At 33.9% G+C, this 24,945-nt stretch overlaps 9 protein-coding genes and 1 non-coding gene across 10 annotated transcripts; 6 read left to right on the top strand and 4 right to left on the bottom strand. All coding sequences in view use genetic code 12, as the record gives it.

Moving 5' to 3' along the window:
• Positions 1–4,625: 4,625 nt before the first annotated feature.
• CTRG_06291 lies at positions 4,626–4,707 on the top strand. Its single transcript has one exon. It is a non-coding gene; the product is annotated as a tRNA-Ser (tRNA).
• Positions 4,708–5,464: 757 nt separating this feature from the next.
• Positions 5,465–5,686, bottom strand: KTI11 (Kti11p; the record flags this gene model as incomplete). The annotated part of the gene is made up of 1 exon (XM_002547195.1): positions 5,465–5,686. One exon carries the CDS (start codon positions 5,684–5,686, stop codon positions 5,465–5,467), a length of 222 nt encoding a protein of 73 aa, XP_002547241.1.
• A 943-nt stretch (positions 5,687–6,629) lies between these two features.
• On the top strand, positions 6,630–7,238 carry RPS8A (40S ribosomal protein eS8; the record flags this gene model as incomplete). Its single annotated transcript, XM_002547194.1, has 1 exon — positions 6,630–7,238. One exon carries the CDS (start codon positions 6,630–6,632, stop codon positions 7,236–7,238), a length of 609 nt encoding a protein of 202 aa, XP_002547240.1.
• A 1,231-nt stretch (positions 7,239–8,469) lies between these two features.
• Positions 8,470–9,330, top strand: CTRG_01545 (putative amidotransferase; the record flags this gene model as incomplete). The annotated part of the gene is made up of 1 exon (XM_002547193.1): positions 8,470–9,330. The coding sequence occupies one exon, from the start codon at positions 8,470–8,472 to the stop codon at positions 9,328–9,330; it is 861 nt and encodes a 286-aa protein (XP_002547239.1).
• A 281-nt stretch (positions 9,331–9,611) lies between these two features.
• CTRG_01544 (uncharacterized protein) lies at positions 9,612–13,637 on the bottom strand (the record flags this gene model as incomplete). Its single annotated transcript, XM_002547192.1, has 1 exon — positions 9,612–13,637. The coding sequence occupies one exon, from the start codon at positions 13,635–13,637 to the stop codon at positions 9,612–9,614; it is 4,026 nt and encodes a 1,341-aa protein (XP_002547238.1).
• Positions 13,638–16,839: 3,202 nt separating this feature from the next.
• Positions 16,840–17,904, top strand: CTRG_01543 (uncharacterized protein; the record flags this gene model as incomplete). Its single annotated transcript, XM_002547191.1, has 1 exon — positions 16,840–17,904. The coding sequence occupies one exon, from the start codon at positions 16,840–16,842 to the stop codon at positions 17,902–17,904; it is 1,065 nt and encodes a 354-aa protein (XP_002547237.1).
• A 579-nt stretch (positions 17,905–18,483) lies between these two features.
• CTRG_01542 (uncharacterized protein) lies at positions 18,484–19,563 on the top strand (the record flags this gene model as incomplete). Its single annotated transcript, XM_002547190.1, has 1 exon — positions 18,484–19,563. The coding sequence occupies one exon, from the start codon at positions 18,484–18,486 to the stop codon at positions 19,561–19,563; it is 1,080 nt and encodes a 359-aa protein (XP_002547236.1).
• Positions 19,564–20,225: 662 nt separating this feature from the next.
• Positions 20,226–22,511, top strand: CTRG_01541 (uncharacterized protein; the record flags this gene model as incomplete). Its single annotated transcript, XM_002547189.1, has 1 exon — positions 20,226–22,511. One exon carries the CDS (start codon positions 20,226–20,228, stop codon positions 22,509–22,511), a length of 2,286 nt encoding a protein of 761 aa, XP_002547235.1.
• A 78-nt stretch (positions 22,512–22,589) lies between these two features.
• CTRG_01540 (tRNA splicing endonuclease subunit) lies at positions 22,590–23,351 on the bottom strand (the record flags this gene model as incomplete). The annotated part of the gene is made up of 1 exon (XM_002547188.1): positions 22,590–23,351. The coding sequence occupies one exon, from the start codon at positions 23,349–23,351 to the stop codon at positions 22,590–22,592; it is 762 nt and encodes a 253-aa protein (XP_002547234.1).
• A 160-nt stretch (positions 23,352–23,511) lies between these two features.
• Positions 23,512–24,519, bottom strand: CTRG_01539 (SDR family oxidoreductase; the record flags this gene model as incomplete). Its single annotated transcript, XM_002547187.1, has 1 exon — positions 23,512–24,519. The coding sequence occupies one exon, from the start codon at positions 24,517–24,519 to the stop codon at positions 23,512–23,514; it is 1,008 nt and encodes a 335-aa protein (XP_002547233.1).
• Between the last annotated feature and the right edge of the window lie 426 nt (positions 24,520–24,945).

Genomic DNA, 24,945 nt, shown 5'->3' with positions numbered 1-24,945 from the left:
CTCGCTCACTCTCACACTGTTTGATCTGTCTTGTGTTCTGTACTCTGTATGAGTATGTGTATGCGTTTGTTTTATTATTATTCCTTTTCTCCTTGAAGTTCACAAAATTATTGTTACTTTCTTCTTGTTAACTGGTGGTGGTAGCAAATGAAATTGTTTCAAATTAAATGCTCTATCTCTCTTTCTTGTTGAGTATTATCCCTTCAATGAATTTGCTTTCTAGTGGGTGGGGGATATAATCCGCTGGTTGGAATTTTTTTTTTCTTCTTCTCCTTCAAGTGGGTAAATTATTTATTGCTAGTACTTCTATTTTTTTTTCCTTATTTATTTTAGTCCAAGTTTTCTGTTTTAGATCCGATCGGATATAGTGCAACTCTTGGATTTGGAGGGGAAGGACCTGAAGGGGCAAAAAAAAAAAAATGATAATAATAATAATAATAATAATAATAGAACGAAAACAAAGATTGCTCTATTGTTGAAAGATAAAGTGTTAACTTTAAATAATTTGGAGTCTGGAACGAATTAACCAATGGGAAATTTGAAATTTATTTTTTAAAGAAAAACAGGATAAACTGGTTCATATTTAAATATTCCTCTTTCATGTAAAATTTGATCACTTTTGCCGTTTTGACGTCTAACAGGCTATACCTCCTGTCTCTTTCTACCATCATTTTAGTTTTGCTGCTGTTGTGTGTGTGTGTGTCTGTGTGTGTGCATTTTTTGTATATATTTTTAGTTCTGTCTTCAACAGTACCAAGAACTAAAGTCAATCCGCATATTAATGTCCATGATGTACAAAACCACATTTTACACAGAAAGAGAGAGAGAGAAATCTTATTCATTAACCAATATTCATGCAATGTACATCGACTAATATCCGTCAGAACAAACAACAACGACAACAACAATAAGTAACAAAAACCTCCCAAACTGACTGCAGACGCAAGGTCTTAATGTAATGTCGTTCAATAGTGTCTAAGTGAGACATTTTTGCACCTCACCGACATTTCGCTTCCTCCTTCTCTCTTCCCCCTCTCCAACTGCCACCACATCATTTACTATGCGACACAATGTCTTGAAGTGGGGAGTGAAACAGAGGGGAAAAAGAAGAAGAAGAAGAAGAAGAAGAAAATCAACAGCGAAGGTATAATACCGAGAAGACGTTGCCGATCTAGATACATAACCGTCGAGGCTAATACTGGATCAAGTACCAACGTTAATTTTATTTTATTTTTTTGTTTTGTTTTGTTTTTTATTTTTTACCGTTATAGAATATCTTTGACTCATCAGTTGAAGAGAACAACTATCAGATGTTTTTCCTTATTCTGTGCTTACATTATTCTTAGTCAGATATAAAAGAAGGGAAAGAAACATGCTTATCTGTTCTTTACTAAGATTCATTGTTCCTCTTTTTGACCTTGCATGAAACCCGTACCACTTTATGCATTTTCGCGGGTTTTTATTTATTATTATTAATATTATTCTCATTAGGCGTATCCTACATTCTTAATTGATTGCTAATGTTTCATACACGGTAAAATAATATTAAAAAACGCAAGGGGGTAGCAACTTGAATCTATCAAGACGAAATGAAAAGAAATGCAAACTTAAAAATAAAATATGTTGAAGAATATCTAGTTTCATGAATGAATGTTATGCAACCCTTTGGGAGAGCAATTGCAAGCCCTGAATATCACGACGATCAAAGATTCTTGTCTTTAACAATATTAAAGTAATAAGAGGGGAGTTTGTTGCAATACAGACATGGGTTAAATCTTATATGAAGATGAAGATCAAAATATAATTACATCTAATTCTTATTGTGCAAGCTAGTTCAATTACAGAGAGAGAGATAAAATTACCATGGTGTGATCCATGACACTAAGAGCAAAACAATTGTGGGCAGGTTGACGTACATAACAAAGAATTCTACTTGACGATGATCGTATTTACATTCAATTGCAATACTTCTGTTACAGGGGTGATAGTGATGAAAGGTTGAGTTAAATTAGCTATGAAAATGTATGAATATCATTCTTTCTTTGTAAATATTTGAAACCAAAAATAAAATTGCAAAATGAGAAACAGTCTAATATGCAGGAAATTTTTTTTTTTTTTTGTTTTTTTGTTCTATTTAACTGCAAAATGTACAAAGTATTAACAGATTGTTAACCCGGACCATCAATACACAAAATTGTAATTAGTTTTCAAGTTTGTGATATTATATGAACTATTCATTGCGGTTATTAATGCCCGCTCCCCAGTATGAGTATGTTAAAATGACGTAAACGATGATAGAATCTACCCATAAGAATGCATTTACATAAGGCAATAACTTAAAAATTATATAAACCAACTAACAACATTAATAAAAATGGAATACATATAGTTCGTGTGGTGATGGTTAGGATAAAAGTCATATGATCCGTCAAAAGGGTTTTCGATTATCATTATCGATATCCAGAGTCGTACAAAAAAAAAGTGATCTTCATCTAATACTATTTAAAACAATGGACTGTCTAAAACAGACACATTGACAGAACGACATTTTTTTTTTTTTTGATTGATTGTTCGTTTGATTAGTTTGTAAAGTTTTTTAAACCATGCCTAACTCTTGTTGTGTCTTATTTTTTTTTCATTTTGTTCAATTATTCATTTTTTAGAGGGGGGGGGGGGGGGAGAGAGAGAGAGAGAGAGAGAGAGAAACAGGTTTCTTAATACTTTGTACTTTATTGGACTTTTCCATCAAATTCCCGATGGTCCAATGAGATAATCTGTTGTGAACATTTGCTCCATTTTTTTTAACTCTGTACTATTTCAAGTCAACGTTTAGAGTTCATACAGAAAGAGTTTCATGTCAAATGTTTAATTTGTTATTGCATGTCGTTTTTTTTTTCTTTCTTTCCTTTTCATGTGTTATGGGTATTTGGTTTTTGTCAACAGAGTAGAGTTTTCATCCAATTGAAATGTTAAGGAAAGCATGCAAGAAAATTTTTTTTATTGTCTAATAAAAAGGCTACACTAAAACTTTACATTATTAAACGTTGAATTATAGCGCTTAAGAATTTAGAAAATAATTGAAATGAAACAAAATGAACAATGACAAAGAAAATACAAAAAAAAGAAAGAGTTGTCCGTTGGTTGAAATTCCTTGGATTTGCAAAGAATAAATAAACGTTTCAATAATTTATATTACTTCCTGCGTTGAAATCATACGATCAAGGGACCCATAAATTCTCTACAACGAAAACCCACTAAACAAAAGAAAAAAATTTTCTAACCCTGTTTATGCTTAATCGCGGGTCGTTGACTTTGTTCACCCATTAAGGTATTCTGGAACGACCAAAAATACAATACAACGAATTTCAACAGAATTGTGTTTGATAATAAGGTTCTATTTTTTATTTTTTATTTTTCTATCCAATGAAAAAAAAAAACACAGATTGGGGGATTTTAATTGCGACTACTATAAATTAGTATAATCGATTCTATTCTACTGAAAAAAATGTACAAATCAATATTAGCATCTTTTTCCGGTGATGGATCCGATAATTAGTGATGTCTAAGAATATGAAACTATCAATAATAGATTGATGTTACTAAAGGCATCAAGGAACCACGGATACATAGCTTTTGGAGGGTTGAATATCGGATTTAAACGTAATACAAGGTACTTGTATCTCAAAACGTTGAGTAGCACAAGTCCGGTTTTCCGAGTGTTTAATAATTCATTGAATAATCGCAAAAACAGAACATGGAAACAAAGTTACACATAACACTTGAACCAATATTGAAAGAAGGAAAAAAAAATGAATATCCTCTATTTTACCACGGAATACTGTGTATTCTGTCATTGGTTAATCTAACCTTAACAAGAAGAATCCTATAGATAGAACAATGGCAGATAAGAAACAAGCAAAACAACAGCAACAAAAATACGCACATCAAAATTTTTAGGGGGTATTTTGAAAATTTAATGCTCAACAAAAGCAAAATTAAAAACTATAATAACAAAAGAATATTAAAGTAAGCTGCAATGCAATGTTATAACTGGGGTGGCCACCTACACGGATGAGAAAAAAAAAAATCGGTAACTAATCTACATAAACTGAATTATTGCATAAAAGTGACCAGCAGACTGATTCTAAAAAGACGACAGAAAAATAAATAAGCTGTGGCTAGTTCCAATATATCAAGAAACCATCATACATAATAATAATAATATGTCTTGTGCTCTATTGAGTGAGAAGTAAACGTCGATTGGTTTACTACTTTTTGTTCCCTTTTATATTGCTTTTACTATATCCACGACATTTTTAACTGTTACTAATTCGCGAGTCTGTTTTGAATACGGTACAAAGTATCCTCAACTTTGTTGTATGATGGACCCCATTAGATAGAAATCGAGGCGTCATTAACGCGTCAACCACTTAAAATGACCAAAACTGTTGGGTAATACGGGTGGCAATTAAATACCACGCCACTATGTAAATCTTCTTTGACGTAAATCATCTCCTGTTTAAGATCCAGTGGTGGCTGCATAACGTATAGCAATTTTTACTACCTCCTAAACTTTCAACGAGTTGCTTCGTTTGTCCGAGTTGAAATCATCAGTCGGATTTACTGGCGGCATGACCGAGTGGTTAAGGTGAAAGATTAGAAATCTTTTGGGCTATGCCCGCGCAGGTTCGAGTCCTGCTGCCGTCGTTATTTTTTTCTATTTTTTTAGATGTTTAATATCTGATACAAAAATTATCTTCTTCTTTTTTTTGGTGTAGATGTTTGAATTGTTGACACTTGACACGATCATTACATCGCGTAGACTCGAAAGTACAGATTCTTATGTCTGGATCAAACTAGCACATGATTTCAAGTACTGAACAATGCTCTACAAGTGAGATTAAACATGCCTGTGATCTAACAAGCATAGAAGAATAGACATACTGATAAATCTATGAGTGTCTTGTGAAATCATTATAATTTTTAAGATCACCTATCGGGAATTTTTTTTTGTTTTGTTTTGGACTCACGCACGCTCGAGAAATGTTCTCATGCAATATTATGACATCAAACCTGGGGAAAGAAATACAACTTGTAATTTAATAATAATACATTAAACTCTATATATAAACCCGTAATCATTAAATTATTATCTACATGCATGTCCTTGATAAATCCACAGTGATTATTGTCAAATGTAAGAATAGTCTGTCATGCTTTATTTTTATTTTTTTGACAATCTTCATTGACGCAGAATATGTACTAATACATCACTCAAAAATATAATAATAAAAAACCCATGTGGCAAATATTCAAAATTGTATAACCATTACATATGTGTCAGGTTTGAATATCATCATTGTCTTTTTCCTATTTCATTCAAATGAATCTCTGTGTGTATATTTTTTTGGTTTGCTTTAATTTGCTTTAGTGATAATTCACACCCATTTATCCGAATGGTTCATTATCCTTCAATTTCTTTCAAGTATTCTTCTAAATCCTCTGGTTCAAAAATAACTTTAACCATTAATGAACAACTAGGACAAACAGCAATATCTTCTCCATCTTGCATGTCATAAATACTAATTGCAAATCTATCACCACATGGACATGGATATTGGAAAATCTGTTGGATTGGATCAAATGTGAAATCTTCTATTTCTATTTCGTCATAAATCGTTTCCATAACTATATTTGTTTCTATTCTTCACCGCCTCTTTATGGCTTCTTGGGAAAGTATGAGTTTGATTCTGATTATAAAAGAAATCAAAACAGAGTCACTGTAATTTTTCTTTTGGTTTAAAAATCTTGTGGTACTCAAAAACAACAACAAAAAAAAAAAGAAACGTTAGTTTGGAGTGATGAGGGCAATAGCCCTAACAATTTATAATTTTCACGTGTGCAATTAATGTACAGGATAGAGTGCGAATACACTATATTTCTCTCACTAATAATCCCTTAACTATGGTGTGCGCTACCAAACAATTTACCATACATTTTTTCTTGCCACTGCGCACGCCCATACTAACAATTAATTTTTTTTATTTGAGTTTTGCACAGATTTTGTCCTTCGATAGTGTGAGGGAGAAGACTGTGAGTTTGGGCGCGCGCAAAGTGTAGGGTGAGAGGTGCTAGAGGAGTTACTGGGAAAATACCTTTCGCACACACAACTGGTTTAGGCAAAAGAAAAAAAAATTTTCATTTACTCTTTGAAATTTTATTTAGTATTCTTTTTCAATTAACAGTGATACAGAAGTGTATGTTGACATATACCATGTACTTGATACTACTTATTATATGAATGATTCAATAACTAAATAACAGAGGAATAAAAGTTTATTAAAAATGAAGTTTTAAAAAAAGGACAGCATTAGATTCATTGATAGTGGAGTTTAGAAGAGATTAGTTTTTCATAAAACAATGAATCAGTATAATATTCAGGATGGGAGTATATCATTATGACTAAAAGAATAATAAAGAACAGAGTATTATTGCAAAGATTAGAGAATATATATACTGGGGTTATCATTGAAGGAAGTTGGATATCATTTTATATAAACTAGTATCAAAGATTAATAAATTTGGAAAAGTTTTTTTTACTAACATATTTCTTTTCTTTTTAGTTTAAAATGGGTATTTCTAGAGATTCACGTCACAAAAGATCAGCTACTGGTGCCAAAAGAGCTCAATTCAGAAAGAAGAGAAAGTTCGAATTAGGTAGACAAGCTGCCAACACCAAGATTGGTCCAAAAAGAATCCACTCTGTTAGAACTAGAGGTGGTAACCAAAAATTCAGAGCTTTGAGAATTGAAACTGGTAACTTCTCTTGGGGTTCTGAAGGTATTTCCAGAAAAACCAGAATTGCTGGTGTCGTCTACCATCCATCTAATAACGAATTGGTTAGAACCAACACTTTAACCAAATCCGCTGTTGTTCAAATTGATGCCACTCCATTCAGACAATGGTACGAAAACCACTACGGTGCTACTTTGGGTAAAAAGAAGACTGCTCACGCTGCTGAAGTTGCCGATGCTAAGAGATCTAGAAAAGTCGAAAGAAAATTGGCTGCTAGATCCGGTGCTGCTGCCATTGAATCTGCTGTTGACTCTCAATTCGGTTCTGGTAGATTATACGCTGTTATCTCTTCTAGACCAGGTCAATCTGGTAGATGTGATGGTTACATCTTGGAAGGTGAAGAATTAGCCTTCTACTTGAGAAGATTAACTGCTAAAAAATAAACAAACAAGAATGGATAAGTAAATTAATTATTGGGGTGTTTCATAGCATAATTTCTTTTTCATTTATTATAAAATATATACATTTAAGGAGAATTTAGTTAATAACGCTCTTTAGGTTTATATCATGTATTTTATTTAGTTAATATTAACAAAACAAACGAATAATATCAAAAAAAAAAAAGAATAAGACTAAAAGTAATCAGAAGTAGTGGATGTCTATTCTACACTAATTCAATCACATCTCTGCGAAATTCTACACTTTATTAAAGTTAAATTTAAGTAGATATCTTTATTTATTGAGTACTATACAAACTATCGTCTAATAAATTCAGTTAGTATTAACTATATTCTCCAAGAAGAATTTGAATGTTTCTTGATTTCTTCAATCCAATAATTTTGTTTTGCAATTGAAAGAATGTCAGAAGAGGCATGTCGTTGTCCTTCAGAATAGAACCCCCGAAGAGATTCCACTCAGTACAGGTCTGTGTAAACATTTGCTTCATCATTTTCAAATAATAATAAAATCAATTCAAATAGTAATAGTAATTAAACATACTTGTAAGACAAGGTATCACTTGATTAAAGAAGAAGAAGAAGAAGAAGAAATAATAAAGAGAAAATTTTTCAATTCGATGATGATTTTTTTTTTTTTCAGTGGTGCATTTTTATACTGCAATATTTAATATTCTCACTCGGCCGGTTGGGCCCATGTCGTGGCAGAATTTAGTCGTGGTAGAATTTTTTTTTTTTTCAGTACATTTTGAGCCCTAATCAGTAGACATGTTTACTTGGCAAAACCGTCTTTACTTAGTGATAATGTCAGTTGCATATTAAATTGCAGGTAGTATTCACAACAGCAAAAAGAAAAGCACACTTACAACTGATAGTAGTAGTAATAGAATGAAAAAAAAGACACGTGAATCTACATTCGACTAATCAACAGGTAACCTATCACGAGGATCACCCGTTTCATTATCTCTGACGGAAAAAAAATTCCGTCTCCCACTTTTGTCTATTGCCTACTTGTATTGTATTGCATTGTATTATTTTTTTCCCCTAGTTTGATAGCGAGTGAAATCAGAGCCATCCATATTGATTTCTTCGATCCAAAGTTTTTTTTTTTTTTTCTCTTTTGCCTCAGTTGTTTTTCCCCTTTTTATTAAGATTATCGACGTTTTCCTAATACTTTCTTTCATTTCTTTAACCAATTGTGTGTTTGTTAAGTTCTTAAATGAGTTCAACAGTTCCAAAACATATAGCGGTTCTTGTTCTAGACACACCAATTCCTAAAGTTGCCGAGAAATATGGTGATTTTGGTGATAATACAATTGATTTGTTATCTAGAGCAAATAATAAATCATCCATTGTGAAATATCAATTATGTAATTCAGACATTGATGAATTAGATCGAGTTTATGAAAATTTACAAAATAATATTTCCAAAAATTTGATAACTGGTTTTATTTTAACTGGATCTAGAAGTAATGCATTTGATGAAACTAATTGGATTTTAAAATTAGATGAATTTATTATTAAAACTTTATATAAATTAACCATCCCTATTGTTGGTATTTGTTTTGGTCATCAAATATTAGCTAAGAATTTGGGATGTAAAATAGGTAGAAATGAATTAGGTTGGGAAATTGGTATTCATACAATTGAATTAAATCAAGAAATTTTTAAACTTGATCATAATCCATTTGTTAATAATTTATTACTTGCTACTACTAATACAGATGAAGATAAAAATCAAAAGAAACAAATCATATTAGATCATTTAAATTTAGTTGAATTTCATCAAGATATCATTTATGGATTACCTGCTAAAGGATATGAAATGGTTAGTATTGGATCAACTGTTAAATGTGGTATTCAAGGTATGATTTCAAAAGAAACTTGTCCTATTAAATTATTGACTTTTCAAGGTCATCCTGAATTTACAACTGATATTGCTTTAGATATGTTGAAAAGTAAATTTGAAAATGGTTTGATTACTGAAACTGAATATGAAAAATATAAATATCAAACTACAAGTTTAAATAATCAAGGTGATTTGATTGGAAGAGTGATTCTAAAATTCCTATTAACTTGATATCCAACCTCCCTCCTCCGATATCTAATACTACTGTACTCCTTCCCGCCATGTATTGCTATTACACATCAACAGATAGAATGAGATTTTTTTTTTTTTTGTTTTCTTTGGATTGATTTTCTTTTGGTTGTATTCCTGTTTTGTTTTGTTCTGTTTTGTATTGTATTGTTAATGTTATTTTATTGTTTGATATTAAATATTTTTGTTATAACGACATTAATACTACTAATATATATATATATATATACTAACTTACACATACAGATCCTTCTGCATTTTACTTAATCATCAAAGAACTTTTTGGTTGGATTTATAATTGTAAATCCATTCAATTTACCACCTTTTTTACTTTCACTGATATTTCTATTACTTAATTTATCATTGATTTTTTTCATATCCTGTAATTTAAACTCTAATTGTTTAATCTTTTCTTGTGCCAATTTTAATTCATTATTATTATGGGAAGTGAGTTTATTAACAACTTCCCTTAACTCATCACGTTGTGTCGTCAATGCCTGGATTTCTAATCTTGATTCGTCATATACTTGACCTCGTTCTTTCTCGGCCAATTTCTTTTCCAAGTTCGGTATGATTATTGATTTCAAATCAGCATTTTCTTTCAACAATTCATTATATTTCTCCATTAAATCCAGATCATTCTCAGGCTCCGAAAATGATCTCTTACCGTGTCTTTTCTCATATTCAGCTAATTTGTCCTCTAATTGATTAACCAAATCATTTTTGATCAATAACTGCTTATACAATTCAGTCTTTTCATAATTCAATTTCAATGGTGATGGTGTTTGACCATGTTCACTTAACAATGCATGTTCTTCACTGATGAATCTTAATCGTCTTTCTTTACTCAACTTTTCTTGTAATTCAGAAATGGTCTTGGATTTCTCAGTTACTTCAAATGCTAAATCTTTCTCTAATGTTGGAGACGAGGTTTGGGAAATATTATTCTTCAACTTATTCTCTAATGCCAATTCACGTTTGATAGATGCTGCCAATTCAGTGGTCACCAACTCTAATTCATTCAATAAATCATTATTACAATTCATGATACTCATTTCTTCTTTGGTAAAAGTCAATGGTTTCTTAGGAATAGCTGTTTCTAATGAACCCAATGTTCCACTAGATGAAACTCTTCTTGTAAAAGTTGGTGGTTTTGTTGCTTGTGTAAATGAAGAGTTTCTTGATGACATAGTACCAATAGAAATATCACCTTCGTCAATCGAACTGCCTCTTCTACTTGATTTAGAAAATCTCTTGAATAAATTCTTGGTTCCATTCAAATTGAAAGACGATCTCTTATTAACAGCTTGAGCTGGTGGTGCCCCCACAGTTGATAATCTTGAACTGCTTTGACGAGATGGCAACAAATTCTTAATATCTTCACCACTGGAGGAGCGACGAGCACCCGTACCAGTCTTGGAAGAGAAATCTTCATCAGCATCTGGTTGTTCTTCTTGAACTGGTGAAAAATCAAACGATTTTTGATCATGATTTCTAATTTCTGGTGCAACATCACTGATTGGTTCGGAAAAGTTTTCATAGAAACTATCATCATGCTGTTCTTGTTGTTGACTAGATGCATGGAGTGATTGTCGCTTATAATCGCCATCTCCCTTCAGTGGAGTCATCAATTCAATTCCTTTGTGAGAAACATTAGACGTAGAAGATGTTGGAGGAGTGGTTTCACCATTTGTGCTTTGTTCAAACATTGCATTGGTATCTACTTTTGGTCTAAATTCACTATCATCGGTATCAGAATTGTTTAAATCAAATTTCAGTGATTTGAAATGAGAAGAATCACCATAGACCGAAGACCCTGTTGAACTAGGTTGTTCTGAATCATTCAACTTATTGGTGCTAGCAGGATTGGCAAAACTTGGGGTCGATTCAACTGATGGTGATCTGAAATTACTGAAAGCTGTATTTGCAACGAGATTCCTAAGTTTTGGATTGGTTTCCAGAACATTACGTGGTCTATTAGGATTGAATAAACTTGGTTCCTTCGGAGCTACAGCCGCACTGTTGGAACTGGACGCAGTAGTATCTTCAGTAGATGATTTGGACATATTGGATTCTTCTTGAATAGTACTTTGCTCATCCATTTCATCTTCCTCGAGATCAATTTCGACATTTGGAGAAGGAAAGCTTGATTTTGCCAGGTGACTATACTGTCTAACTGTTTTTTCTGGAGATCTATGTGGTGATGTAATCTTTATCGATTTATTGCTCTTTTGTGGGGATGTAAAATCCAATGCAGTGACAAAAACATCATGAGTTGAAGCCCTAGCATTTGCACCCAAAGATTTGTAACCATCATTCTTAGGAACAAAGTCATCATCATCCATGTATGACTCTCTAGCAGCTGGACTTGCAATATTAAAAGTTGGTGAAGAAGGAACTTCATTAAGATCTTCTTCTTCTTCTCCTTCTGGTTGTTTTGTGTTTTGAGATGGGTTATTTGGAATTTGAGGCAATTCTTTATCTTCCGTTCTAATACTGTCAGTTGAACTACTAGGATCAAACGTTTCTACCGCAGGACTAACGGGTGGCTTTTTTCTGACTAATGTCTTCTTGCCTGATTTTGGCTCTGCTTCATTATTAAACAAGTTCAATTTACGAACTCTCATGGAATTTGTCTTTTTCAATGTCGATTTTCTTGATAAAGCTGCATTAGCATCATCTTCTTCAAATTTATAAATCACATCTTCTTCACTACCACTTGACTTTCCTTTTGGATCGAGACTGTGATTCAGATCTTCTGGTTGCTCTTCTTCTTCTTCAACAACCTGTTGCAAAGAATCGTTAGAGTTATGGGCAAATTGTTGCAGATTTCCTGACATTTGACGCGGCTGGGAAAATTGTGGTGATTTATCATACTGTCCACCTTGTGGTGTTGGATAAGTTTGATTTTTAGGAACAAAAGGTTGCTGCCCAGGTGCAAAAGCTTGCTGAATTGGTTGCTTTGGATTTTGTTGTTGTTGTTGTTGTTGTTGTGGAGAAGGAGAGAATGGTTGATACGGTTGCTGTTGTTGTACTGGTTGTTGTTGTAATTGTGATTGTGGCGGTGTTGGTCTTGGTTGTTGACTTGCATTTGCAGGTACTAAATTCTGACTTCTTAGAGGTGGACCTTGGTATCCCATTGGTGGACCTTGGCTACCTAAAGATTTGGTTCTTGGATAATTCTGTGGCATTGGACCCCCACTATAAGCCCCATTCATCATTGACATTGTTCTAGGTCCATTATTCTGAATAGCAGTGTTTTGCATGGACATCGTTCTAGGACCCATATTTGGCATCTGCATCTGCATTGGCATTTGCATTTGCATTTGCATTTGATTTGGATATTGGTTTTGAGGGTAAGGACCTGATCTTAATGACATTGCACGAGGTGCACCAGCAACACCCATTTGCTGTTGTGGTTGGAATTGTTGATTATATGGCATTTGTTGTTGTGGAAAAGGTCCTGATCTCATTGACATCGTTCTTGGACCCTGTGAGTTTAATGACATGGTTCTTGGTCCTTGTGAGTTCATCAATGACATAGTTCGTGGGTCTGCACCTATTTGCAGCTGTTGTTGCATCATCATCATTGGATTGCCTCCAGCTAATGAGTTGGCACGTGCACCATTAATCATCGCTAGCTTCTTTTGTTGGTTCATTTGTCTTCGATATTGAACATTGTTAACCTTTGCTCCCGAAGCTGATCCCAATCCACCTAATGTTCCATTTGCTCCTAGTGTTGGAATAATTGGAGCTGTATCTAGAGAACTGGCTGCATTGATACCATAAGGACCCTGATTTCTAATATGAGTTATATCATCAAACGACAAATTGGCACCGTTGGTTAAATCAGTAATGTCAGCTCCAGAATCTTCATTAAAATTTGGATCTGCGCCTTTATGCTTTCTGAAGAATCGAGCAGCAGCAGATTGTGAAGTCATGGACGATTTCCTCGATGAATTTGGTGCAACATTAGTGAAACTTGAGTTGCTATTGTTGGTGTAAGGGCTTCCAGTAGGTAAGGGTGTCATAATATCATAATTTGTGGTTGATGCGGAAGTTATCAGATTTGTGTGAGATCCATTATTCATGAGATATTGTTGTTGCTGTTGTTGCTGCTGGAGATACGCTGGTTGGAATCTTCCAGTTTTCTGTTGTTGACCCTGTTGTTGAGCGTATAATTGTTGTTGATTTAAGGATTGACTCAACGTATCAATGTCCTGTTCCCCTTCCAAGATCTGTTGCCTCAAACGAGCTTTATTAGTTATTGTTGATGTACCTGCATCCATTTCTTCTTAATTGGGCTGTGCTTGTTGTTAAATTTGTTGATGATGATGACGATGTCAAAATATTTTCTGATGAAGAAACAGTTCTATTAATATAAATGGTGTAGAAGAAAGTAGATAGTTGGGATCTCCAGTGGTGAGATTTGAACAGCTAATCAATGCAGATCAATTAAATCAAATCAAAAAAAATATTAAAAAAAGGAATAAAAGAATTCTATACACCTCTAAAATGAAAGAAACCACTTGGTACGAATAAATAATTAATTTGTTTCAAAACAAGGAAGAGAAAGAGAAAGAGAGAGAGAGAAAAAAAAAAATTCTAACAAGGAAAAATAATATATTAAATAATTTTTTTTTCTTCTCTTGTCTCTCTGCTCTTTGTTTTAGATGTGTCTGTGTCTGTGTGTGTGTCTGATCAGGAGCGAGTATGTGTTGATGTTGATTGTTTTTTTTTTTTTTTGCAAAAGAAATTGACAAGAACGAGCAATCAAGTTGTATCTATCTATGTAAGCTTTCCGTTTATCTTCGTAGTATCATGGGTATGCTCACTGTATCCTGGTTTAAAAGATCAACTAGTGCAGCTAAGAATGGGATCTTGAAAATGGATAATAAGAGAAGTAGAAATTCTTTTGTTTTGAATAGTAAGCGCCTTATTGTACCACCATATTTTTCGTTTTGTTTCGTTTCATTTGGTACGGTTCAATTTTTTTTTCTTTTGGGACGTTACTTTAGTTAACGGATCAGATGGAATGGAATTGAATTTATGTCGCCTTTGCATTTTATCATTCTAGTGCTTCTTTTTTTCTTACTCTTCGTTAAATTCATTGTTGCAGGGTTTCTAGCCCCAAATTCATGTGTGAACTTAACTGTGTAAGGTTCCAAATGCCAGATCTACACATAATAGGATTCTTGTCATACCTCGTCTCTTTCTCTCCCCTCGCTTCGCCCCCCTGGCTAAAAACCCTGGTACATTTAGTCCAATGGAACATTCCTCATTCTCGTTCTCCTCTCCTTTTTTTAGCAACCTCATGATTAATAACTGTGTGTGTATGTGTATTTGGCTCGATATTATAATGGTTTTACACTTGTTTTCGTTGTAGTGTCAATAATTTAACTTTTACTCATACATGCACTACAAGTCACAACAGGTTGTAAAATTCAATCGACGGAACAGGTTTCAAAAGTAGTGTCTTTCTTGCCGGTTATATTTTTTTTTCTTTTTCTTTTTTTTTAAGATTTTAAAACACAAAACACAAATCTTGTTCTATTTTTACATTTTACATCATAACCATTTTCATCGATTCATCGATGATTCTATCTCGTTCTAGTTATTATTCAAAGATTTCCCGATGGGATCAGAAATTTCTATAGTATATTTAACTATGGGAAGGTCTTTAAAATTAAGGTATTTCCTGTGTGTATTGAAAGTGCTACAGTAAGTTTTTCAGAGTGTGCATGTTACTTTTCGTGCCTGTGGTACCTGAAAAGACGACGAGAGAATGAAAAAAAAAAAAGAAACTTCCTCGAGCGTCAATTACACAAACAAATCGCAGCCTAGAAACATCCTGTGCGTGTACCATTTTTTTTTCTCTCTCACTGTCTCTCTATCAAATTCACCCTACTCTAAAGGAATGTACATCCGAATAAACAAAATTTATGTGGATATGCAATTGAATATGAAAAACATTCTTCATGTAGCTATAGTGGGAATTGGTTTCAACTGTGTGTAATTTCTCGTGTAATCAAGCACACTCCAAACATAAGAAAATCACTCTTCCACACGCAACAAGAACACAAACATCAAAACAATACTGATCGTTATCGATATTCGCGATACATAGCAATTGTTGAAAATACAAGAGTTAGAATCTCGAAACAATTGAGCTTTATTTTGCGATTGTGGTGGGTTTTTGATTAATGTTTCTTTTGATTCTTTGCGGGAGTGCTTATCTGTGTACCTATTGTCTTAAAAAATGGTGACCTTACCATAGTCCTTGAATATCTTATCTCTTTATTCATTTTATTAAAATTTAATAAAAACCATCTCGTTTCTTTTTAGCCACAATACTCCACGAACTAAAGCAAAATAGAAAAGTAGGCGTTTACCTGTAGACTATAAACCTGAATGAACAAAAAGAAGAATAGCTCGCAAATTCCCTTTAACTTTGCTTTGTTGGATGAATGTATGGTTTCTTTTCTTTTTTTTGTTTTTGTTTTAAGAATCTACGCGTCACATTTTTTTTTTTTTCAATCTGTACTACACAAATGAAATTTGCTGGGAAAACAATAAACAAAAATACTATCAGAACAATATCACGTGTTTCCTGAGTGAGAGTACTATTCGATAAAGAATTGGTTTGGTTAGTAGAAATGGAACATAAGACAATAAAGTATCTGTTAGTGATAACGCTACTTTATTGATGTAGATGGTTTTGATATGTCGGACGAAAATTAAACTGAACTAACCGATTGTAATTTTCAATCCAATTTAATTAAAAATTTGTCTCTTTTTGGAACTAAAAATAAAAAATATTTTGGTTGCTGCACAACCTATCAATAAACCCATCTTTGAGATTTATTACATCCAACATATTCCAAAGTTACCTCTGTTGTGACCTAAAATCTAGACAGATATTCTTAAAACTTACAATCTATTACTTCGATTACTATATTAATGGATACTTCCTAGTTCCACGTGGAATTGTCCAATCTCTGATAATCGTGCACAATGCCCGTTTTTTTTAAATCAACTCGTGTTTGTGTACCCGTAATTTTTAACATCCGTATAAGGAAATCCGAGCGTTTGAAATCACGTGAATATATCTTATATTGCGAATGATTTACGGTAAGGGGTAATTTTACATTTTGTTTTTTTTTTAGAAGGCACGGATGTGATTATTCTACCGTCAACAAATCTTTGTGAGATAGAAAAAATAAAACAAAGCATGTATATTTCTAAGCATAGAATGCCAGATCCACAAATGAGATGAATTGGATCGCATGTGACAAGAGTATAACGAGAAAATCTTGATTTTGGTGGAAATAACCGGGCATAAATACCTTCTCAAGAGTTATAATGGTTTGTACACATAATTTCATTTGTTTTTTGTTTCCCCACCACCGAAGTATAAAATTTCCAGTACTATTCTATTTTTTTTTTTGCCTTTGATAGACAACGTTTACTCCCAAAGTAATACAACACGCAATGATGGGTGAATTAAAATATCGAAGATGGTCATTTAAACATGGTGGAACTCCATTAAAGATAATCAGTGACAAATTCAACTTTCCTAGAGATTCTCAAGGTCAATTAATTATTCCTCAAAATGATATCTTGGTTAAAATTCATTATGCATCAATTAATCCAATAGATAGTAAGCTTCATCATATCATGTATTTTGCTCCCTTTGTCAATCATGGTATAGGCAAAGATTTCAGTGGAGAAATCATTGCATTAGGTCCAAATGTTCAAAATTTTAATATTGGCGATTTAGTTCAAGGTTTCCATCCTGGTGCTTTAACTTTTGATGGAACATTTAGTGAATATTTATTGATTAATACAAACTTGCTAATGTTTAATACTGAAATTGCTAAGATTCCAAATAACATTTCCCTCGAACAAGCTGCTGCATGGCCATTGGTTTTTGGTACGGCCATGTTGATGATCTATGGATTGTCTGTTAAAAACAAGAAAGTATTAGTTCTCGGTGCTGCCACTTCTGTAGGAAGATACTTGACACAATTACTAAGAATTGAAGGTGCAAGTGAAATCGTTGCTAGTTGTTCTCCGAGATCTCAAGATTTAATAAGAGAATTAGGTGGCACAAAAATTATCAATTATCAAAAAGATGTATTGAATCAAGTTTTGGAGAATTCTAAAGATAAACCATTTGATTATATCTTAGATTGTTGGGGTGGTACTGAATTATTCCCGCACATTGATCATATCTTGGTCAAAAATGGTACATACCATTCTATTGTTGGTGATTGTCCAGGTAGTGGAATGTTTCCATTTCTTTGGGGGACTTTCAGAGCACTTGCAAGAACTGTCGCAAGTTCTGTTCATTTCTTCGACTATTCTTATAGTTATGTATTTTTGGGAACTAAAAACACTGGATGGATTCCTAAAGCTCAACAGTATATTGCTAGTGGGAAAGTAAAAATTTTTGTCGATAAGGTTTACGATTTTGAGGATGTTCCGAAAGCAATTGAGTTCATAGAAAGTGGTCAAGCTCAGGGAAAATTGGTTATCAAGATTGCTGACAACTAACCTTAGTGAGTGTACAGTGATAGTGTACGTTTTTAGTAATTGATTAACTCTTTATCAACAAGCATTTCTAAATTATCACGGATAAATTTCCTCTACAGCAAATGATTAGTTTCTCTGACTTTAACCAACTTATAGAATCGGATATCGAAAAACCTTAGCATATCACCGTTGCCAACATACCTGGTCGCGAGTTCTCTTTGCCACCATTAAACTCTCTGGGCTGATGAGTTACAATTTCCTTTTCATGATTTCATATTTTTCCGTTAGTCAAGCGGATGTGAAAAAAAATTAGGGTCTAAATTACCCGCGTATATAAAACAACATTTCCAGTTAACCCCGTCTTTTTATGCTCTCCATTTCATACGATATCTATTGCTAAGAAAGTACAAATCTGAAAGTTTTATCAGAATAATTTTAAAATTCAGTTTCATGGGACAGAAACACGGAAATCTGTCAATAAGAACTCATCTCCAGTCCAAATTATCCATCAAACAAATCCAAGTATTTAAATTGACCCCATTTCCGTCGTTTCAATTGTATTATTCTTAGTTTACAAAGAATCATTAGACTATAACAAGAATGTCAAACAATCAAGTTACAAAAATAAATTATAAAAGATGGGTTTACAAAAATTGTTGGACTCCATTAAAAATCATCAATAATAAATTGGAGTTTCCCACTGATTCTCAAGGTCAATTGGTGATACCCGAAAATAATATTTTAGTTAAGATTCATTATGCGTCATTGAACCCTGTTGATGAAAAGTTAAGACACGTTACATTTCTACCACCAGTGATGACCCATGGTATGGGTAAAGATTTTAGTGGTGAAATAATTGCTTTAGGCTCCAATGTTAGTAAGTTCCATGTTGGTGATTTTGTTCAAGGATTCCACCCAGGTGTTTTAACAAGTGATGGAACATTCAGTGAATATTTACTTATAAACACTGAATTATGGAAGTTCAAAACTGAAATTGCAAAAGTTCCAGATAATACAACTTTGGAACAGGCATCTGCCTGGCCATTGGTGTTGGGTACAGCTATGCTATTAATGGATAAATTACCAATCCAAAATAAAAAAGTTTTGGTTCTTGGTGGTGCTACTTCAGTGGGAAGATATTTGACGCAATTGTTGAAAATTGAAGGAGCAAGTGAAATTGTTGTCAGTTGTTCTCCTAGATCACAAGCATTGGTAGAAGAGTTGGGTGCTACAAAGATAGTCAACTACAGAGAGAATGTCTTAAACCAAGTCTTGGAAAATGTCAAGGACAAACCATTTGATTATATATTTGATTGTTGGGGTGGAAATATGTTATTCCCAGACATTAAACAAATATTAGTTAAAGGTGGTGCTTATCGTACTATTGTTGGTGATCAAGCTGGAAGTGATCTAGTAGCATTGATTTGGGGTACACTTAGGTCAATTTGCAGAGCAATGGTCAGTTCAGCCAATTTATTAGACTATTCATATAGTTATGTGTTGGTTGGAGATAAGAATCCAGGATGGATAGATAAAGCACAGGAATACATTGGTAGTGGAAAGGTAAGGATTTTCATTGACAAAGTTTACGACTTTGAAGAACTACCAGCAGCAATCAATTATATTGAAACCGGTCAAGCCCAAGGTAAATTAATCATCAAATTGAGTACCACCGACTAGTTATTACTTTTGTTTTGATTCCTTTGATTTGTGTAGACTGCTATTAATATATGAATTTTATACTCTCAAAACACATTCAATCTCCTCCGTGACTATAGGAATTTCATGAGTGTTCCATAGACTGTGAAAGTTTTTTCCATATGCCCGTGGTTTGATTTTTCACAGCCAAAATTTATATTGTGTGATATTATTACCCTTTCAAAATCCGAAGTTCGCTTTCGCAAAGCATTACATAGCCCAAGTGTATATTTTATTGTACAAAACTCAAAAGGTCGCATAACGGGGATATGCCCCCTATTTAAGTTAAAAAGGGGGGCCAAAAAAATATAAATACTTTTAGCAACAACTATAATTTTCTTTGTATTCTTGATATAATTATATACTCAATCATTATATCAACATACTCATTGGGGAAACATGCCATTTGAAGACAAGAAGCCAGATGTGGAATATACATTCCTGGAAGCGGAATTACCGCCTTATTCCGATAAGACTGTCGAGGACGAGAAACAACCCTTTTTGAAAGAAGGCAACGAAGAATCTGATGAAAATTCACCAAATCACGACTTACACGTCATGTATTTTGTTTTATTGGTGTTGCCTACTTGGTCTATTTTTTTTGCTTCAATTTTAACGACTTTCAAAATGGATTAAGCAATTTTATGTATAATTTCGGTTGCCACAGAACTCCAACTAAACCATTAGAACAACATCCAATTTTCAGAAACTTGATTAATATTCTTGATACCAGTGGCACTGAAGAAGAAGGTACTACCAAATCCAAGGAGATCATTAGCGTAACAAATCCATTTGTTCCAAACCCACGATATGGAAAACCCGTGTATTCAGCCAAGTTGCTCCATCACAAATTCGGAAACAGTTGGGGAAAACCAGCAGTTGTTAATTTCACTGTTCCATCTGATATTTCATTTGAAGCAGTTGTGTTGACTTTACATACTGAGGTTGATGGAGTACAATTTGACAGATTAGCCAATTTGTTTGTTGATGGAGTTCAAGTCTGGAGAACATCTACTATTGAACCAAGTGGCCGTAAAAAATTCAGTGATTTCAAGAAGGATATCAGTAAATACTCCAAGCTTTTCAAGAAGGATAATGTTCAGATTTTGTTCCAGTTGGATAACTTGTTGACTGATAAATTGACTGGTGTTTTTGATATTACTTTATCTGTTGATTTCTACGAGTTCCATGGCTTTGGTCCTCATCACCACGACAGACCACATCATAAAAGACCACACCATCGTAAAGAGCAAAATGATGTCAATGAAAAACGTGAATATGAGGGTGATAGCGATGATGAGAATATCAAAGATGGTCACCATGGTATGAAACATCATAAAGGTGGAATGTATCATGATGATAAGGAAAGACATAATAACCATAAGGAACCAAAGCACCCAGACCATCCACCACATGGCCCTCATCACAGATTCCATAAAGAGCGTGAAATATTTTCCATTGCTAAACCTGCTGATAAAATCTACCCATTGACCATCAGCTCTAAACCAAACGAAGCTCCTGTTGTTTATCTTGCTTCTGGCAGACTTGCTGTTGATTTACCAAAAGTTTCCAAGAACACAACTCGTTTGCAACTTTCCATCTTCACTTCAGGTAACGCAGCTGACGAATTCTGGTACTCCAATGTAATTGACAAATTCAGAGATGTTTTTGCAGATGATGGTAACCAATTTATTGGCAGAGGACCAGCAAGAGCTGTGAATGTTTACTTCAACGGTAAAAAGATTGTTACCCAAACTCCAGAACCTGTAATTTTCACTGGTGGTATCTCTCCAGCATTGTGGTCTCCTGTGGTTTCGTTCAACGCCTTTGACGTTCCATCTATTGATGTGGATATCAGTGGCTTGTTGCCGTATCTTTGGGAGCACCAAGCTTCTCAGGACACAGTCTTGGAAATTGAAATTAGTAACGGGTTAGGTGAAATTGGCAAGGATGACAAATCAACAGTCAATGAAAATTGGATCACTACAGCTAATTTGTTGACTTTTGAAAATGACCAAGTTGTTGAATCATCTGGTGAAGTTGTCAACAGTGAAAGCATTGCAATCGGGAACTTGGTTGCTGTTGCACCTTATTTCACTCGTTCATTCCAACAAATTGTGGAAGTTATTTTAAAGACTCAGATAATCAGTGATATTAAATTGAAATTGAAGGATGGTAGAGTTTTAAATACCACCATCAGCACTTATTGGCAGGCCGAAATTGCGAATGTTCAAAATTATGGAAGCTCTGGCGATCGTCAATCTATAGTGCACGTTGGTCATTCAACACAATCATTTGTCATTCAGGACAATGATCTCCCAACTTCAGGAGATGCTATTATCAACAAGCACAAGAATGCAGTTCCTGAAAATGCAATTGTATCAGTCAACACATCATTGAGTTACCCCTTGGTTCTTAATTTAAATCTATTATCAAAGAAACTTTTCGATGACAATGAGTTCTTTGTTGATTATGATGTAAAGCTAGTTCATTCCAAGGGTGTCGATATTTCTTTTGCACATGATCGTGGAAGTATCAGTAGTTCCGCTTCACAGAATGGTAAGTCCAGGTTCTTCTTATCATCAAAGGGAAACCATGGAGCTGGTGCAACAACTTCTAAATATGAATCTAAATTCAAATTTGGAAGACATGGCAGAGAGTACCTGAGAGTTGTTGATGCAGTTAATGGAACAATTGTGTCAGATAAAACAGATACCCATAGAGATGACAGCAAAGACAACTTTGCATCTGTTGTTGACGTTGTTGAAAATACATCAAATCAAGAGAGTGCTTTCGAGTTGTCTGAAAGAATTTTAAAAGCATTGAATGGGAAGCATACTGACAGAGCAAGAACCCCGTGTCATGGAAACAAGGGGATGAGAGGCACGAGAGGTCACCATGGAGATGTCAGACACCCGGGATCTCACTAATCTATTACCGTCATTGTTTTTAGTCTATATTGTTTTTTTTTTACTTTTTTGTTATAGTTTAAAATATAAATACTCTGTCTAACCAAAACCCGCCCATTCTATAGAGAATGTCAATGGTTGCGACTCTTGAAAGAGCTCCTCTATAACTTCATCATTAACTGTATTGTGTTTCTTATCAGAAGGTTCTCGTTCGCCTATCAAAACCAAATTCTTCTTGACACTGGTTGCTAACCTTCCACCAACAACAATTTCGTGCACATCAGCAAACTCAAATTTCACTATAGAATAAGAGTGGTAACGCAATGGATCACCAGGATATATGACTAAATCACCACCAAATTTCAACCCAGGATTGATGAAATATCCCTGATTTTGTAGGTAGTTATAATATTTGTTATATTTTATGAACGTATCAATTGTCAAACTAGACAGGGACAAGTATTTCGTGATATATTCGGGAATAGGAACTTGGTACTGTTTAGCCAATTCAATATCAGATGATTCTTCAGAATTAGATGTAGAGATCAAATTTCCTGAATAGTTCTTGTTATCTATACTACTGGTAACCCTGGCATTTCTGTATTTCTTTTGATCAACCAAAAGGGCTTTCTTGTTTTTAACTAACCATAACACTTCCCAAATGACAAGTTTCAATGGAACAGAAAGGAATATGTTTTGTTGTGGATATTGTTGTAATGTACCTGTGAGTAGACCAAGAATGTTGTAGTCGTTTCTCAATTTCTTGATATCGTCGATGTTGAATATGAGGACTTCTGGCTCCGAGTCACAGTAAACTAGGGGTAGGATTATTGGTTTGACTGATTCTATTTCATTGCTCATAGCTGTAAGGTTGTTAGATTTGATTACAGAACCCGATGGATTACTACAATTTTTTTTCTTCTGCCTGGTTTGGTTTTTCCGTTGCAGGCTTCATGTTCGCTACAAAGACAACTTTGATTGCAAAAAAAAAAAAATCTTATGTATTCAGTATATACCTAGCTTAGGCACCAATGAATTGTTTATAAGCATCAATAACAGACTCTTCCAAAGAAATCAATTCAAAACCAAGGATTTTATTAGTTCTAGAAGAATCAATTTTAGAAACAGCGTTTTCAATGATTTGATCGCTTCTGGTCAAGTCACCGGAAGGACCTTGGTAATCTGGGAAGTTCTTCTTAATAATATGAGCAGCCAAGTCAGGAGTAAATAATTCATTTGATAAAAGCAATCTTTTATTGATTGCTTCATCTTTTTCAAAGCCGACTAAATGAGCTTTGGCAACATCACGAACATCAACCAGAGCACCAGCCAATTGCGGAAATTGGTCATCAGCTTTTAATCTAAAAATTCCAGCAAGAATCTCTGACAGAGAGTTCAACTTAGATTTATCTTTAATTTCATAAGCTTGTGGACCAAAGACAATAGATGGGTTAACTACTGAAACTTGAAAATGTGGTTCTTGGGCCTTGACAAATTCCCAAACAGCTTTTTCAGCAAATGTCTTGGATACAAAATAAGATTTTGAAGGTTCGCTTATACCAATTTCAATGGTACATGGATTCCAATCATCCTCGGTAAAGACCTTATCTTTAACAAAGTCTAAACCAGGAAGGATAGCAGCAGTAGATGATGTAACAACAAGTCTAGAAACATTGGTACCGTATTGATTAATTGCATTCAAAACATTCTTAGTTCCTTCAATAGCTGGATCAAGAACATCCTTCTTTGGATCAGTAGTATCAAATACGACCGGAGAAGCAGCATGAATGAAAACAGTTATCTCTGGGTGGTCTTTCAATGCTTGATCAAATGCATCAACAACACTGATATCAGGAATAACGACGTAGCTGAAATTCTCAGAATTCACCAAATCTTTGAGATCTTTACCTTTTGCTTCAGATCTGGCAGAACCGATCACTTTATAGCCATTGGTTAATAATTCTTTGACAATATGTTGGGCAATATAACCAGTAGCGCCAGAAACAAAGACAGTAGTTGATGAAGACATAATTTAAGTAATTGGGTTTTAGTAGTAGCTTAGTTTTAGCTTTAGTATTAGTTTTAGTTCTAGTTTTTTATAAGTTCTTCCTATGAATCTCAATGGATAGGCGAATGATACTTCTATTTATAGCTGTACTGTCAAACTTCTGACCGCCTTCATTTGTTTCAACATAGATAATGTTACTTTTGTGCTCTATTCTACAGTATGAACGACTACATTAAAAACAAACACATAATAATATAGAATAACTGATTAACAAATAAGTCTACTTTTCATAGGACCAAAAAAGCCATTAAAAGTTTATTATTTAATTCCCCCGTGGCACGGAGGTGATCTAACGGCTAATTACTCGATCAGGTAAACTCCGCGACTCTGACAAACACCATTCGCTCATAAGCGGATTTAAGGGCCACAGCAAAGTTTGTTGAATAA

Source organism: Candida tropicalis (assembly GCF_000006335.3).
Source record: "Candida tropicalis MYA-3404 genomic scaffold supercont3.2, whole genome shotgun sequence".
Lineage (NCBI taxonomy): Eukaryota > Fungi > Ascomycota > Pichiomycetes > Serinales > Debaryomycetaceae > Candida > Candida tropicalis.
The sequence above is the reverse complement of the archived record's forward strand: the minus strand, read 5'-3'. Positions and strand labels throughout refer to the sequence as shown.